Genomic DNA, 17851 nt, shown 5'->3' with positions numbered 1-17851 from the left:
ACCACGGAGTAGCCTTTGATGCTCTAATTACAAGACATGTCTCAAACATTTTGTGACAATGAGATGTGGAGGGGATAAGGAGAAATAAAGCACACAGCTGTGTAAAGCTCTTCTACCATTCTCAGACCTGACTGAATCCAGTAGTAGCAAAGTGAGAACAAAACAAACAAATGCTAGCCATTCATCAGCCAGTCCTTCCTTAAAACTTAAACAAATAAATAGAAATTAAAAAGGCAGACAGTACTTACAAGGCTAAGCCTTTGCTAGCAATGGAGCCACCAGAACCTCTTGAGCAGAGATTAGCAAACTAAGTAACCTTCTGGGAATTCTCCCATGCCATTTGGCTAGTTAATAAAACTGTTCTGTTCTTTGACTGTGGTCCTGTAACAAGTTAGAACGGGATGTGGTGATCACAGCTCTGCACAGTGAAGGGATACAGTCTGAATACTCCTGAAGACTCAGTCTGTGTACCTAATATAACTGCTTCAGCTACCCAGAGACCTAAACTCATTGGAGGAAGCCAGAACCAAGAATTACCACTGCAAAGAGTACTTTTTACTACTTAGATTAGAAGTACAGGACTTGCTATCTTCCTCTCATGTAATGTCTCTGTACTGGACAGAGTTATTCTGAGTCATATGCATTATACTGGAATAAGCTATGTATATTAAAGGATAGCTGACTTTCTGTATTTGAGCTCAGTACAGGTATTTTGCAACCACATTGTGTATGACTATAAATGCAAACACAGCCAAACAGCTACTAGGATATGTTTTTGGGGTTGAAATTCAATAGAGCTTCAGGTTTTAAGACATGTTATTAGAAGAAACAATTGAAAATATGCTGGTTTTTTGACTTTATTACTACCTGAGTTTAAATTTTCCAGGTCACGTGTCTGCTTCAAGCTGATGTTTTCAAAAGAACTTTTTAACAAAATCTAAGTGTGAAACTGAGGAAGGAAAAACCTCCCATTTTTACTCAAGTATGTACAAAACCCTCTTAACGTACCTGAAAAGGCCTTTACTTTTAAGAGAGAATTTGAAATTTAGTGGGAGGGCAGCCTTTGAATCAGAAATATGCCTTTTGGGCAGTTTTCCTATTGAACAATGTGATAAAGCTAAAAGCTCTTAAATCTTAAGCTGCACATGTACAGTAAAAAATAGTAATAATGAAAAATATATTAAGAGCTAGAAGCTGGGTTTTCTGAAAAACCTGTGGCATCAGTAATGCTGCAGGTTGGTCCTTTCAGAGTTACTCCTACCTGAAGCAGCAGCAGGGACATTCAGGCTGGGGCTCTGCTGTGTTCCGTGCTCCCTCTTCTGGCACCCAGGCCCCACCAAAAGCCAGCAGCTGCCTCGGGGGGAGGGAGGGATAGGGGATGTTGGGAAGCTACTGCAAATGCATCCTGTTGGGTACACACCACTTCTATTTCTGGCTTTATCAGGGATTTACAGAGTAGCGAGTTTCTTGTATTGAACTGGAGGCCTCTAACGAAGTGCTTCTCATTTTCTGAGCGCTATATTCAAGCTGCTGGAAAATAAATGCAGAAATATCAAGGAGAATCTACCATAGGCATACAGCCTTCTCAGCACTGCAAATGCTCAGAGGAACAGAGCATCCCAATAATGCTGCACCACGAAAAGCCCTAATAATGCAGATAGGACCACAGCATGTACCCACAAATTCAACAAAAAGCCTATCGCTGAATTTAACACAGCTCTAAAATTATGGCTAGCACTCCTACTGCTGAACAACCTCTACCCTCAAATAACCTGTACATTATATTCAGTGAAACTCTGCTTTGATTAAATGAAAACCAACCAAATTTAGCAGCCATTCTTTTATTGAATCCCTCTATGCCTTAGCTTTCTCAGCAATATAGTGATGATAATGCTACTAGTTCAGAATTTTGGGTACTCATTAGTATGAGCGTTCAGATACTCATCTAATGATTACTCTAGAAAAGCCTGCAGGAAAAGCAAAAAACAAAAAGGGTATGCAGACAAACACTTAACATCAGAACATCAGATACAGAGAAATAACTTTTCTATTTTTTTAATTCAGTGAGAAGTTTCCATCTCCAACTGAAGGATCTTGCATTAAAAAAGTGATTGTATAATTAAGGATTATCATGATACACATGCATGATGTCGCAGATGGAAAACTTAAGCAATGAGCACCGAATTCTTCCACTTAATTTTCATATATGTTAAGGTTTGCATGTAATTATAGATAATTTTATGTTCAGACACAAACAGAAATTATTAGAATTTTATTTAATGTCAAGAACTCTCTGGCAGATAAAAAAATCAGTAAATTGAATGTCTATGTGTTTTCTTCTATAAATAAATTGATCCTGAGATTAACTTGGCTGCAGCTAGTTACCCAAATATTTAAAAAAAAATTATAAACATCTTTGAAAACTTAATTTGCATATTTTAGCAAATGGAGATGACTCCTCAGAACAAAATTTAAATTACTTGAGTAAATTCACAATATCAAATACATACTCTATATTAAATACATAAATTCTGTATATTACTGTAAACATAACACAAACACCTGACTTAAGGATACACAACTCCATTTTCATAACTTCTAAGCACAATTAATTCCAATAGAACACCATGGAGGATGTGTAATAGCTTGGTAACCTCTCAAAGGAAAAACTGTGACATTATTTAATTTTCCTAAAGCAAAGTGAAGAATGAGCCTGGACTTATTATAATAGAGGTAACAGATGAAACACAATATTCTCAGGGTTTCGTTTACAGATAGGCTTAATTCACCTTTATTGTCTTATAAATCTAGTCAAACTTGTAGCATTAAAGAAAAAAAATAATCTATTTTGACTTTGTAAAGTATCACTAGAGAAACTTTGCGAAGGATGAAACAAGACAGGAAGAAGTTTCATTCTGAGAGACCACACTGTAAGTTCAGGCCACTCCTGTTTATGCTGAGGAACTTACTACAAAGCAGTCTGTGGTGCAGCATGTGACTCAAGCCACTGGGAAGTTCCTGTTCAACAAACTGGAATAAAATACTTAGAACAATAAAGAAGTCTAATGTCTTGATTTGTAATAAAGTGTGAATAGTAGTTAATATTCCCAAATCAGCAAAAGATAGAAACAAACGTTAGGGTAAATGCACCTAAGGAGATCTCTATCTAAAGTCACCTGTGACAGTGCTCGAAAGCACACAGAGAGGGAGTTGTCCCACTCAAAATTATCAGATTTTACTCACTCCCTTGCTCAAGTCCCCACTTTCTTTCCTCTCCCTTTTTTGTTCTTCAGCAGGAGTGCTAGAATTTTTCCAGCTTCTTGCCTGTTTTCTATTACAAGCGAGGGAGTTTCATGGAGGGAAGAGACCTTTCCCCAGCGCGCCGTTTCCCCACAGCGCACACAAGCTAGATAAGGACAAGGCTGAGCAGAGCGGCTTGCGCAACACGTTTGAACACGGCTCCACCCCAAATACCCAGACTGCACTTTTGCCTTTTGGTAAGGGCTTAGGGAACTATGCTCACTCCTCTCTCAACGCTATTAAGTGCATCTCAGCTCAGAACCAGACACTCACCCTGCTCTGTGCATCAACTGCTCTTAAACATAAGGACCTTGAGATCCTCAGAAGCTCCCCCCCCCAAAAAAAATTATTTATATATATATATATATATATATATATATATATATATATATATATATATATGCACGCCATTTCTACATTTTCCTAAGCGATTTTCATTGCTTACAGAGTTTGCAGCAAGATTCTGGATAAGACAGATCTCACATTAAGGTTCAAAATTCAGAAGTAGGAGCAGCTCAGCCTAATAAGCGTTTTTATAATATCTGGAGGCTAACAGTCATAGATTCCCCCAAGAGCTTTAAATGCTGTCCTGTTTCTGCAAGCAACAGGAACTGATACTCAACTACATTTGATAACTCTTCATGGTAAACAACTTCAAAAACTATTTCTCATTAGCTTTTTTTTTCAGCTCTATTAGACACTACTGTAGTTAAAAATTGAAGTCCTAGGTTTTAAGTGTGATTTTCAAATTAGCTATCACACCAGCATTTGACCAATGCACTAAGTGTGAGGGGATTTGTTTTCCAGTTACTCTGAAAATAAAAACACTTCCTTTTATCTGGGCAACACAACACATATGCAATGAACTATCAGCAGTCTATAAGGCCAAATCCAAATTGAGCATATCACCAACAGATACACTGAGAATCATAATTAGACAACAGCAAATTTCTTCCTTTCAAAGTATATCTGTGAGTATTCATGTGTTTTCACTGCTTTAAGTTCTTGATTTGCTTGGGCAATTTTAACAGATTAATTCGGTTATATGTTATTTGGCCAGTATTTATTTTATTTATTATTTTTCAGAAGTGTTCTTGCAGCATATATTATATTGAAATGCATAAATTTTCACATGTATTGTCTGTCCACACATTCACAGTTGCACAAATTACTTCCCTTTTCATTTATGCCCATATGCAAGTTAGGTAAGGCAACTGCTTACTCAGAGAAATTTCAACATAATTTTAGCTACCGTTGACTGTCATTTGAATTGGTAAAAATATAAAGATGAGACAGTCCTACATGACAATGAAATATTGCTGGCAAATCTGCAATACTGAGAACTCTCCTACTAGTAGGATTTCACCACTTATAACAAACATCATGAAGTTATTAGGTTTGGTTTGGCTTTAAATTCATTGGACCTTCCCTGTCCAAGTACGACACCATAATTCTTAATCTACAAAAACCCTTTGACAAATTTAATCTGATCATTTCTGTATTTCTGAGCACAGTTCCTTTTTAACATTCAGAAGAACTCTCTCAGTTTTGCATCTCAATCAAACTTTCACACATTCAACCAGAAACATGAATCACACTAGTGCTATTTCAGGGAACAGTGTACAGCTATAGTGGCAGGGGGAAGTGTGCCATCCACCAGATCACACTGACACAGAGGTCATCATAAAGCAATGTGTGAGATTAAAGGTAAACGTAATTTACTAAGACCAAATACTTTTTTTTTTTTAAGAAAAAACCTGCACCCATTTGCTGTCAGGACATTCATGACTTCTGTGCTACACACCAATGCTTGCTAGAACACCAAAACATTTTCTGCCATTGAGGCCCTAATCTGCATTACAGTTATGATAACATAAAGCATCTTTTTTTTTCTTTGCCTGCAAGAAAATGATATGAATTTGACAATCTTTCTAAACTTACTGCTGAAGTATTGCAAACCTAGTGTTCAGAACACCTAAGTCAGGACACAAAAGAATTAGGATTTCAAAAGTATAGCAGTTTTGAAATGGAGTGGGAATGCAATTACGTATTTATTTTTACTTCTCCTTCAGCTGCATTTAGGGTTTTCCTGCTTTGTGTTTCATACTTCATTGCACAACTGAAAAACCATCCACTTTGAAGTGCTTCTAACTTAAGAGTTTAGATGACCATGAAACTCACTAATTCCAAGAGGTGGACCTTTGTGCAGAACAGCAAGTATTAAAAAATTACAGTACTTACAGATAGCATTTTTAAAAGTGTTTAATCAACACTTGGGTATTTTCAATAGTGTTTACGCAGCCAAAATTTCCCTCCGTTTTATTTCCTGAGTAGCAACACCATAAAGTTGAAATGAGGAAGGTGCACATCCTATTGGAAGATTTAGGAGGATAAATGTCATAAATTATTTAAATAAACAGCTTAAGAAGGTGGGTCTTTTCAATGTAAAAGTGTTTTAAATTTTAAGATTGTCTAACTCAACCCTCCTGAGGTAGTTAAGTTCCAATAACTGTACTGAAAATTGTAAGCAAGTGTGCAACAGTAGCCTGTAATGCTGGACCTCCACTTTCCCACCTATGCTGTTTAGCATTTAATTTCATGCATAAGACCTTTCACTTATGATTTAATGGTGTACCATTGAAGACTAGTCACTTATGGTCTATACGAAGTAGCAGAATCTTTAAAAGAAACTAGCACACTAAAATGTAATAAAGAATTTCAAAGTATTATTCAGTCACAAGGGGTAGGGCTTACTGAATAAACCCCTCCCTGTTGAAGTGTGCATTTGCCACAGCAAGTTAAGCAAACAGTAAAGTCTTTAGCCCAGCATATGCAGTTGCTCCAACACTTTGACATTTTTTATTAAATATGGCTGAGCTACATGCTACTAAAATTTGCCAACTTGGCCTTTCTAATGCTCTCCTCTAGCAGAAGTTCATCCTGTAATTCCTGTGCTTATTTTTACATTGCACCTCTATTACATACTAGTCTTAAGAGGGAATTCACTGGATTCTATAGTCCATCTAATAGGCTGCATTTTCAAAACTCATGTATATAGCACATGCACATACACACAAACAAAATTAACTTCAGTTTCTAAGGATTTACAGTTTACTGTTTAATACAAGTAGCATATAGCTAGTGATACTAGTTACACTCACCAGAACATAATGTTGCCACAATTCAAGAGCAGCACAAGCAAAAATGGAAATGAGTGAGAATATTTCACCCACCAGAAAGCAAATGCAGAGGTAGTGGCACACAGAGAAGAGCAATGGTGGCTTACTCTCTCTAAAGCAGCAATACTGAAGACAAGCAATAAGCCCAAAATTTAGTATTAAAGATTAAAAAAAAACCCAAAAAAACAAAAAAACCCCCCCAAACTCAAACAACCCCCCCCCAAAAAAAATAAAAACAGAACAAAAAAACCCCAAGACCAAAACAAACAACCCCCCCCCCCCCGCAACACAGGATACAGCTGCTAGAACAGAACCTTCACTTAACATAGCTATACTTAAAAAACCCCAACCGAGAGGCCAAAAAACCCATGCAAGCAGCACTGAATAATGACAATTTGGGTACTGAACCTATCCTGTCTGTCTGCAAGAATTCTCTAATATTTATACACTGAAATTCACTGTATACAGTAACATTTACAAACAGTAGAGGCTTTATTTTACAAATAAACTCAAATTGCATTGACAAATACTATACAGAGAATAATAAAAGGACCTTTTACTAAATAGCAAGATTTTTTTCCTTTTTCCTACTTTTGATCTTTGACTGTTTAGTATGCAACAAGATATTTCAAAACTCCTTAATATCAAGGTAATTTTGGTACACTTAAAAATTACAACATACATCAGAAATAGGTAATTTCCTTTATTTAATACTATTAAAAAGCATGCATATTAAGACAAATAGATCAGAAAAGAAAAGTCTTAATGCACAAGCCCCTTCTCTATCTCTAAAAACGGAGGATTTACAAACATAAAACAAACAAGCCCGGTGGTGTCATACTAGAATCAGCTTCACAACCTTATCGTGAGGGATCTCCACCTGTTTCAGCTATAAGCCGAATAACCAAGCTATAACAACCAAGACATCGTTAATGTAAAACAGTAATTACTACCAAGCTGGCATCGCAAGATCAGAGTCCAATACAGACATTTTGTACCTTGGTGCTGGATAATGTTACTTGAAGCATCAGCCTAATAGCCGGTTTATTCATAAGGCACGCACTAAAATGAAACAAACAGTAATTAAGTGCTGACAGTGACCTAGTTAGCTACACAAGGAGCTCGATCGTCCTGTCATTCATTACAGGTTCGCCGGAATCCGACAGGAACGGCCCCGTCCGCCCGGGCAGCGCGGGAGCGGGGCGCAGCGCCCCCCGTGCGGGCAGCCCCGGCTCCGGCCCGGCGTCGCCAGCCGCTCCTGCAGCCCCCGGCTCTCCGCAGTCCCCGGGTCTGCGGGAGCTACGCCCCGGCGAGGGCAGCGCCAAGGCCGCCTGCCTTGGCCTTCGCCTTCCCCTCCCCCGCGCCGCAGCTCCGGCAGTTCCGCGCTGGGATAACGCAGCCTCTGACTCGCTCGCTGCTCGCGTCCCCCTTCACCTCCCTCTCCTCCCTCCCCCAACGCGCGCGCTCCAGAGTCTCCTCTCGGCGGCAGGAGGGCGGTGAAATCCTCCGCTCTCCTCCCTCCGCGCTCCGTAACGCGAACGAGCCGCCGCCTTCTGTTCCTCAGCCTCGGCCAAGTCGGTGTTTGTTGACAGGCTCTGCCGGGCACAAAATGGGGCTGCCGCTTCCATGGGCGCCGCCATTTTGTGAGGAGCCGTTGCGCTCCCTTGCAGCAGCCGCAGCCTCAGTCGCGACGGCCGCGGCAGCCCAGGCGCGCCGGAGCGGCGGCCGGGGTCTATGTAATGGTTGAATAAAGTGACCCCATCTAGGGAATCCCCGGCTGACAGTTACGTAAGGGACCGTGCGCAATTGCTGTGCTTAGCATGGAAACCCACCTAGCCCTGCTACGCAACTTGTCTGTCCTCCCCTCGGCCTCCCGCTCCCTTCACAGGGCGCCCGGGCGAGCGGTGACTCACCTCTGCCGACTGCCCCTCGCGGAGGGGAGACCCCCTGCTTTTAAGGAATTTTTAAGGCACGATTAAAAACCACCGCCCTCCCGTGAAGGGAGGTTTGACTGTGCGTCTAAAACAGCGATTTAGCCCCCCAGTCGCTTGTTTTAAACCTTTCTGATTTGTATTATCCTGGCTTTGACAGTCTTACGCATACTGTAGCTGAAATAGCAGAAGCTCAGAGTGTCAGAGACAGGAGCTGCAGACCAAGATCTGAAGGTCTAATTTTAGGGGGGAGGAGGGAAGGCTCTTAATGCTACAGTGAATAAGACACTATGCATTTCATATTCTGAAATCCACACACCACCAACTTTCAGTATAGAGTGTTAATTTGAAACTCGGATATTTATTTCTCTGTCCTTTTCCCCCAGATCATGAACCCAGGACAAAGTTTACCAAGCTTTATTGTATCTGTCTCTATATTCAAGCTGAAACAACAAACCAGTCAAAAGGAAAAAATATTTGAAAAAATATTGTTTTCTGAAGTTAGTACACGGAGTAGAAAGGAATTGCAGATTTCCTTCTTTAAGTGCTCACTGGAGGCCATCATATGCCATTGATTCTAAAACACAGCTCCTTACTGACTTCATTGAGTTCTGCTTAAAAAACCCCCAAGCCTGTAGGCCTCTAGCTTTGGATTTCAGTGTAGAGGTTGCGAGGGGCAAATATTCCTTCAGAATCTCTTAAACTGGAGCAAGCACTCACCTGTGGCTGTTTGCATGCCGGGGAAGGACAAATGCCCACCTGGGCACTGCTTTACCTGAGGACCAAAGGTTTGACGGAAGGCACACTTCACCCTGTAGTGTCCACTTCATGGACCCTTTCTTGCTCCTGTTTACCCCAAGTGGCACCAAGCTCCACCGTGGTCGGCATGCAGGTCTTCTGGTTTCCCAAGTGGAAAACACGTCAGGAGGAAGAGTGTTTACAAACACTGCGCACACCACAGGCAGAGGGCTAGCGCTTGTAGTGCCAGTGGGGGCTGCTGCCCATCCGGGGTGAGGGCCAAGACCTTCCTCCTCCATTAATTTTGTGCTGCATGTTCCACTGGTCAATGTACAGAAACATGTGAGCAGCTTAGATTGTGTACAGCAGTCTTGAGACACTTAGATTTCAGACTGTAGTATCCCAAGAGAAAAAAGGAATAAGAAATATTCATGGAGTGACCCTGAGCCTAGGGTCCTACTGACAAACCTCTCCGGGGCACCTCCTACTCGGGGGAGCACTCGGCATTCTCCTTTGGGGAGTTTTAGAGCCCTCATGCCTCGAAATCAGGGGTTCCTGCTGCCCCCCCTCGCCCCCGCCGTGCCATCCGGGGCGACTTCCTGCCCTTGGAAACACCTCGGCCCGGGGGACTCGGAAAGTTTTCCGAAAGTCCACATCCCACCAGTGCCCCCTTCGGTTGTTGTTTTCTCTCCCCTTGAACTCAGGGCGTTGGGTTTAGTCCAATTAAAAAATTCGTCCCCGCTTTCCAAATCCACCTTTCCCGCCCCCCCGCCCCCCCCCACCCCCCCCGCCGGCAGCCAGCGGAGAGAGGCCGGTCGGCGCGAGCCTGGCACGGGAGGGCCCCGCACCGGCCCCGCGCCCCGGAACAGCCGGTAGTAGCCGTTTTTTTCCTCCCTCTTCTCCCTCTCCCTCGCCTCTTTCCGCCCGGCTTTGTGTGAAGTTTGCGGCACATTGCAGATGAGCCCTTAGCGGCGAGAGGAGCCTATTGTTCCCCGCCAGGAACTGCTTGCTGGGGCTGTGCTGGCTTTTGCCTTTGGAGCTGCCTCCTGCAGTACCGGAACCGGCCTCCGGGGCCCGCTGTGTCGCGCTCTCGTCCAGGCAGAAGCACGGCGGCCTCAGATCTTTTTGTCTGAGCGAGAAGAGAAGTGAATCCCGCTGCCGCCGCCACCGCCGCCGCCGCCGTAGCTGTACAGTGTGTGTGTGTAAGGGAGCGAGCGAGGGAGCGAGCGAGCGAGGGAGGGAGATCGCATGGAGCCGCGGCTGTAACACACACACACTGTCAATACCTCACTCCGGCTCCCCCCCCGCCCCACCACAACAGTAACCCAATTCATTGTGTGATCCAGCAGCACCATGTTGAGTCTCATGTGCAGGCTGGATCGGCTGGGTTTGTGGTGCTGAGAGAGGCAGCAGCCGCGGGAGGAGGAATTACTGAGAGGTGCCCCTCTCCCTCCCTGCCTCTTCGCCCGTGTGTTGTGTGGAGACAGGACTCGCAATTACCACACTCTCGGGGCTCCCTTATTCCTTTTAAACTTTTTTTTAAACAAGCCCCTCTCCATGGCTGATCCCCGGCCGAGCACGGGCACCTGGGTCTCTTAAAGACAAGGAGGAGCCGGGGATTGTTGTTGTTGTTGTCGGCCGTTTTTTTTTTTTTTTAAATTGGATTTTTTTTTTACGAGAACCTTTTTTATTACAAAAATGGCAAATTCGACGGGTAAAAACCACGCAGACCAGCGGAGAAAGGGACTCGCTTTCCTGGACGAGCTGCGGCAGTTTCACCACAGCAGAGGGTGAGGAAAATGGGGAGATGGAACGGGAGGGGGGGAGGCTTTTAAATCGACCAGATCCAACTTCCAGCCCCTTCCCTGAAGGACACGGCAGCCCCAGCGAGGGGAGAAAAGGGGGCAGAGCTGACAAGTTGTGGTGTTTTGTGTGTATCTCCTTTGGCAGGTCTCCTTTTAAGAAGATCCCCGTGGTGGGTGGGAAGGAGCTGGATCTTCACGCTCTCTATACCAGAGTCACCACTTTAGGCGGATTTGGGAAGGTGAGTGGAAGTTTTAATTTGGGTTTCCCTCCCACTAACCTCTTCCCAAAAGTCTCCTCTGACCCCCGGGGGTGGCGGGGGGAGCTGAGGTGGCCGGGAACCGTCCTATTTAAAGCCGGTTAGAGAAGGTGGGGGGTGGAAGGAGGAAGCGAGCAGATAGGCAGGTTGGTGGCTCGGCCTTGTCGGCGGAGCGATGGAGGGGGACTCGGGGGTACGGCGCGCACCCCACTCCTGCCTCCTCCGCCTCCGCTGGACCCCCTCGCCCATGCCCCCCTCCCGCGGGAAGGCGAGGGGGGAGCAGGGAGCTGCTGGGCGCCGAGACCAGGCTTCTTTCGGCTGTGGTGGCAGCTCTGTGCGTCTCTCTTGCAGAGGGAGAGACAGAGGAAAGAGTCTGAGTGCAGTTTTAGTGCAACTCAAAATTAGCGGGCATGTTTAACATCGATAATCGGCACGGAGCATGGGCTAGGGAACGATCCTCGCAGCCGGGGGGGGCCGGGCGCTGCCCTCCGAGCCCTTCCCTGGGAAAAATAACAAAAGGGGCACCCAAGACGGTGTGTAATCAAATAGCCATCTTTAGGCTTCAAGGCTGGGGACAGAAATGTAGGCCTCAAAAGAAAGGCCTCTCTGTGTCTATGGATCTGTGTTGGGGGGACCCCCCGGGCCGGCGCCCCCGCGCCCCGCAGCCCAGGGGGCGCCCCCCGCCAGCACTTCCCTGCATTATTTTAAACTTCTTTGGGTTTTTAACGGACCGCGTTAGGATTTAAAAGGGGGCGACAGAGGGACTCCCGATTGGTTATTGTCCAGGCAGTAAAAACAAAAACAAACAAACCCCAAAACAATACCACCACTCCCGGCCGTTCCCCCCGGAAAAAATAATGTGTATGTTAAAAAATAAATGCAATAAAAGAACCCTGAGAAGCAGGATTATTCTCGAAAGGGGAATACTAGCAACTATCAGTAAAATATATAATCCTAAATCCCATATACATTCGTGTTTGTTTCTTTTTATATATTTATCTATTTGCTTCATGGCAGCCTGTTTTTTTTTTGTGATGTTCGCTGTCAGCAACACGTTTACGTGTACGTTGTGTATCTCGGCTTGTGTGTTGTTTTTGACAGGTATCAGAGAAGAATCAGTGGGGAGAAATTGTAGAAGAGTTTAACTTTCCCAGAAGTTGTTCTAACGCTGCCTTCGCTTTAAAACAGTATTACTTGCGGTGAGTGCTATCAAGCTGTTGCAGTAGTATTTTTGAGTGCGGGGTTATATTTAGTTTTCAGTGTGTGCAATAATAAAAATATCCCTACTCTTTTAAAATGCTATAAAATAAAGCAGAAAAAACCCTTGTAATTCCTTTCTCGTCTGGTGCAGTGATCAGTTAAAGGTGATTCTGTTTTGTAGTTTTTTTATTTTACATCTGCAAGCCTTAAACTTTGAAGGGATCCCAAGTACACAAACAATATATGTCAGAGGCCATTTTTTTGATTGTTTTAGAATGACGGTACTAAAGGACTGTTACTAAGAGATCACATTATTGTAGTTATAGAAACTTAGATAAATATTTGGAGCACTGAAATGTGTTGATATATGTAAATTTGTTTACTGCTTAGTGGGGTCAGATGTCGAATAAAAATGCATCTGCAGGACTGTTGCACAAATTATATTGTTCTCAATTACTAGCAGCATATATCATTCTCTTCTATTTTAGAATACAAAGAGCTAAACAATTATTTTATTACTTGTAAAACAGTAAATTTCTGCAGGTTTTAAAAATAAGGTTGCATTTCTTGGAAATGATGCAGATTATTTTTTTGTGATACAGGTTATTTTTCCTTGTTGCATGGAGCTCATATTGAATGTTTTAAATTACTATGTATGGTACTATTAATTTACTAGATTACTTTTAAAAAAATTAATTTTTATTAAGTTTGGGTGATTATTTTTTTGTAGAAAAGATTTTTAAATGATTGTGTATATAGTTGTTATAGATACTATATATGTGGATACTTATATTTCATTTAGAATGGAGTTAAATGTATGTTGGTTAAGGAATATAGTTTTCTGTTTCTGATTTATAAATACAATATTTTTTCATTACAATTAATGATAATATAGATGTGCAGTATGTACAAAATAAGTATGTGCTTTTGAATTTCTGTTTTGGTGAGCTGAGTACACACAAGCTTTATCTGTTTCTGGTTTGGCCTTCTGAATTAGGAAATGCAGTAATTGTACAGGTGCACTTTCTATTGGTTGTCCTAGATTGACTTCCAGCTTGAAGCTGTAGAGTTCATAGCACAGTGGAGCAGTTACTGAGTTTCAGTGACGTCTGGAAAACCTTAGCCAGATATTTGTAGTTACTGAAATTTTGGGGTGTTTTTTGGTGATGGCATACAATTGCTTTAAGATTCAGATTAAGAAAAGAAACTACCATTGTTAATAGCTCTAGTAGAGTTTAAAGTTGGTGGCAGGCCTAGAAATCAAGTGGGAAGCTTGCTTTAGGATATCCTTCCCTCTTTTTTTTTACCCCTCCTCTCCTACATGGTACTGAAATAGTGTTGCTGAAGATTTGTCACATCATAGAAAGAGGTTTTTTGCTTCTTGAGTTTTTCTGTTGGACCATGTAATTTGTTAGTTGACTAGATTTTACGTATAATTAGAAAAATGATAGTTTTTTTGTTTTTACCTTTTATTTCTATTTCCATATTTTTAAGTGTTTGAATGGCCTAACTTTTTGCAGTAGAAGATTGTATGTCATTTCTGTTTTCATGTGTATTTTGAGAGCCATTATATGCTGTGACAGTTAACACAATGTTAATTTAGCCTTCTAATGACTATTAATTTTTAATAAGATATTACTTTTTAAATTAGTCAGACATACAAAAATGTTATTTTTATTATTGGCATACTGCTATTGACATTATTTAAAATACAGTTGTTGAAGACATATATAACTGATTACATACAAATAATTTAAAGGGTTTTTGTTTATTTTGAATTTAAGAAAAAAGTTGATAAATGGTTAAAATGAAGAATCTTTAAAAATATTTTTATATAAGCTCTGTGATTAAGCCATTCTGAAATAAGCTATCAAGGTTGTTTGTTTTGGGGTGGACTGATTTTTAGTGATCATTTTGGTTTTTGTTTGGTTTTGTTTTTTCTGAATTGCTGCTTTACTCACTGTTGCTTCTCACATGGTCTGAGTTGGATGGGAACTGTTTCCCAGCTGAGTTCACCTTCTTCCATGTGCAGTTGTAAGACTGTATGTACATGTCTCTCTGCTGGGTTGATGTCTGTTTAGCTACAACCTAGAAGGTGTAAGGGGGGCAGCAGCATTTAGTTCTAGGGAAAGAATAAAGGCTGTAATGATAAATTGATTAAAAGGGTCTAGCTTGTCTGTGTTGAAGAACATAATCTGGGGTTTCTTACAAGGCTAGATTTGAATGAAATGCTGAGCAATTACCCTTGGAAAGCAAAAAGTGTGTCTTGTGAACCTCAGGTATGACTGTAGTCTTGGCCTCACTGCTCTAATGACTTTCCAAGCAAAGCCAGACAAATTGAGGCCTATCAGCTTGTATTTCAGTTTGTATCCAATCGTGTGTCATGTGTGCTGTGAAGTGAGGGATCTGCCTGGCAGATGGAGACCCTGTTGAATTCAGAGGGATTTAGTGGCATGCACCTACATGAATATGTTTGCAGATTTGGATTTGGGATGGTTTGTGCTGAAAGTTGCTTCTTTCTATGGAACATCTGGCATAATGTCTTGACTGAGATAAAATCTCAAGCTGCATGGACCACTTGCTCATTTCACTGTGTTGCCACTAATAATGCTGCTCTTTTTACTTAAAGTTACTATGTAAACAAATTTAAAAATTGATTTATTTGCGTGAGGTCTGTAGTCTTATAGGCTTGATCAAACTGAATGTTTTGCAAAACAGTCATTGGGTTATGGTATTTATTGAGGCAGTTGTTAAAGTTTGTATTTTTGTTCAAATAACTTTTTCACTTGACTGTCCTGGAATTTTGCTGTGTGTCTTTGGGAATCTATGTTAGGCTTCATTAAAGAAGTGAATTGTTTAAACTTGTGATACAATTCCAATAGGTTTTATGATAGATGATAGTTGAATACATGATAACCTATTTATCTACCCCTTCTCCTTTTTCTCTCACTGGAAAAAGTAATGTATAATAGGGAAAGTCTGAACCATTCAAACTTAGTGCCTCTGTTGCTTTGAGCTGTCTGACAGGTGAACTAATTTATGCACTGGGGTTCTTAGTGAGCAGTCAAAAGCCACAGTGCCAGTAACCATTGATAGACTGTACTTGTTAATGTAGTTCTGTAGGACTTTACAGCAACACAGAGTGTAATTCCCTTGGATGTAGTGCAGATTGGATGTTTCATTTCAATTGAGGTGAATTAGTAAAGCATTTTCTAAATGCTTCTTGAAAAATTATTTCATAATGTTAATGAAAATATTTTAGTATGGGGTAATACATGTAAATATCAGTAATGTGGACATACATTTATGTTGTTGTTGGTAAACCCCCAGTTGGTAAAAAGAAAGCTAGCATGGAATGTAGCCTGTTTTTTATCTTATTAGTAGATTACATTACAGTCCTGCAAAGAATTGGGCTGATGTGACCTCATGTGTTGGTATAAGGTTCTGTTGGTTTTCGTGTGAGTGCAAGTGATACATTTATTTCTGTTGTGGATCTTCATCTATTTTGGGGGAGTGAGAGACCTTGTAAGCTTAAATGTGTGAATGAAGTATGCCTAACTGAACTGAAAATCAGTTGCTTTTCAAAGTTAATTTATCTACATTAAGATAAATGGTATGAAAGGACTAGTTGTAAGGTAAAATAAGTTTGTCTTAGTTCTGTGGAGAATTCCTGAAAGGTGGACAGCACATGCATATTGTATGCTTTGGGCAAAGGCAGTAGTAATTTGCTAATAATAGTTCAAGGTGAATAAAAATTTGCTGTTGTAAATATTGGGGAAGTAAAGGGAAGTCAAATACAGAGGAAAGTGGTCAGTTCATAAATGAGAAGTTGCATAAAGTTGTTATTAAGACAAGCTATTATGCTGAATTTCCTGAAATTCCATATATAGTAAGATGAAAAAACAGTGAGCAGTTAACAATCAGAACCATATGAAGTAGTTATTGATGACAAATAGAGGGGGTTCTTGAAAGATCTGAAGATATATTTATAAGTCATTTGATCTTCAGGATGCCTCTAAGAAATTAAACAATAGTACTGATTTTTTGAAAAATAAAATAAAGGAGGAAAGAAAAAAAAAGCATGAGCTTAAGAACTAGATAAAAGGGATTCTTAGTAATATAATGGCAGAAAAATCAGAAAAGCAATAATAAGAAGCCTGGAATTTTCTAAGCAAAAACTACTTTAGGAGAGGTTTTTTGTTATTCTTGCTTAGTGTTTAAAATTAGGATCTGATACTGCAACAGCATCTGCACACAGTTCAGTGAGTATGGAGAAGTACAGGATTGGCTTGTTTGCCAGATCTGATTGCAGATTCAAGGCCCCAGTAAATGAATAGAGAGTTGTAGCTGTAGTAAAATTTTAAATATTTTCTGAAATTCAAATGCATCTCAAAAATCTCTTGTTAAGAAATTATTTATGTATATGGATAGTCATCTTTATGAAAAATTGGATGAAGACCATAAACAAAAATAGAACAAAGTATAAAGAATAGATGTGGTGAGTCACAGCAGTTTTAGGTGCTAAAAGAGTATCATCAGTGCTTACATATGCACGTAGTAATACAAGTTTAGCCATTTTAGGTGTATTTAGCTTTAGCTTTCCTTAACTTTATGAGAGGTTGAATACTACACTTGCAGCATTAGCAGGCAATGATAGAAGAGTTAAGCGCAAGACAGGGCAGAAAAGAAAAGGTAATCTAAAGAAATTAGGCACATTGTTGGAAAGTACATACGAGATGTAGTTTGAAAAATGCAAGCTAAAACAATTGTGGGCTCGTAATCCAAAGCAGGTATTCATTGAGAGGGAATAACCTGGAAAGCAGTATTGCTGAAAAAGGGATAGGAGTGATACCATGGGCCTGATAATCCTGTCAGTTGTGTGAACCCAACTCCCTTTCATATGAAAGGGATTTGTGCATGCTTCTGACAGGAAGGACAGCCCCCAATTTGAAATATGATATATAGACTTTGTAAAATTTAGAACAAGTTTAGGTTGCATCCACAGTGGCATTGAGCAAACATTAGACAAGTGGGAGAGGGATTTTTGTACAAGATTATGGGACTGTGTTTAGAGTACTGTTTTACTTCAGAGCCTTTGCAACAGGTGGGGTAGCTTAGCAGAAACTCAGAGAAGAGAAGCAAAATGTTAAGAAAGCTGAAAGGACTAATTGATTATATAAAAAAAAAAAGATAAATATGTTTTGCTTGGCTCAATTAACAGTTTGTGTGAGAAGGGGAAATTATATCTTCCAAGCATTTTGAAGGGTCTAAACAGTTAAAAGGGAGGTAATTTTAAATAAAAGAAGAGGTAGTTTTGATGTGTAAGCTGAGATAAAACTGAAGGAGACAATTCAGAGCAGTGAGCAGCACAAAACCCCCCAAGATATACCTGAATCCCTTCTGGTATGAATAGTGTGTCAGGCAGAGTACAGGGGAGCCCC

General features: G+C 41.0%; 1 protein-coding gene and 1 long non-coding RNA gene across 4 annotated transcripts in view; one reads left to right on the top strand and one right to left on the bottom strand.

Moving 5' to 3' along the window:
- Positions 1-9828, bottom strand: part of LOC134417683 (uncharacterized) — a 33680-nt gene extending 23852 nt beyond the window's left edge. For 2 of the 3 annotated variants that reach the window (XR_010027614.1, XR_010027613.1), the window contains exons 1-2: positions 7478-7674; positions 5542-5670 (exon numbers count right to left, since the gene is read on the bottom strand). This is a non-coding gene — a long non-coding RNA (uncharacterized LOC134417683). Of the gene's footprint in view, positions 1-5541; positions 5671-7477; positions 7675-9130 lie in introns of those variants that run through there. The other variant, XR_010027612.1, reaches the window with a different exon arrangement.
- Positions 9829-9991: 163 nt separating this feature from the next.
- ARID2 (AT-rich interaction domain 2) overlaps positions 9992-17851 on the top strand; it is a 93239-nt gene continuing 85379 nt past the window's right edge. The window contains exons 1-3 of the mRNA XM_063155175.1: positions 9992-10938; positions 11099-11192; positions 12312-12409. Of these exons, the coding sequence (XP_063011245.1) occupies positions 10847-10938; positions 11099-11192; positions 12312-12409 (284 nt within the window). The 5' untranslated portion in view covers positions 9992-10846. The remainder of the gene's footprint in view (positions 10939-11098; positions 11193-12311; positions 12410-17851) is intronic.

Source organism: Melospiza melodia, chromosome 4 (assembly GCF_035770615.1).
Source record: "Melospiza melodia melodia isolate bMelMel2 chromosome 4, bMelMel2.pri, whole genome shotgun sequence".
In the NCBI taxonomy this organism is placed as follows: Eukaryota; Metazoa; Chordata; class Aves; order Passeriformes; family Passerellidae; genus Melospiza; species Melospiza melodia.
This window is presented reverse-complemented; position numbering and strand designations above follow the sequence as displayed.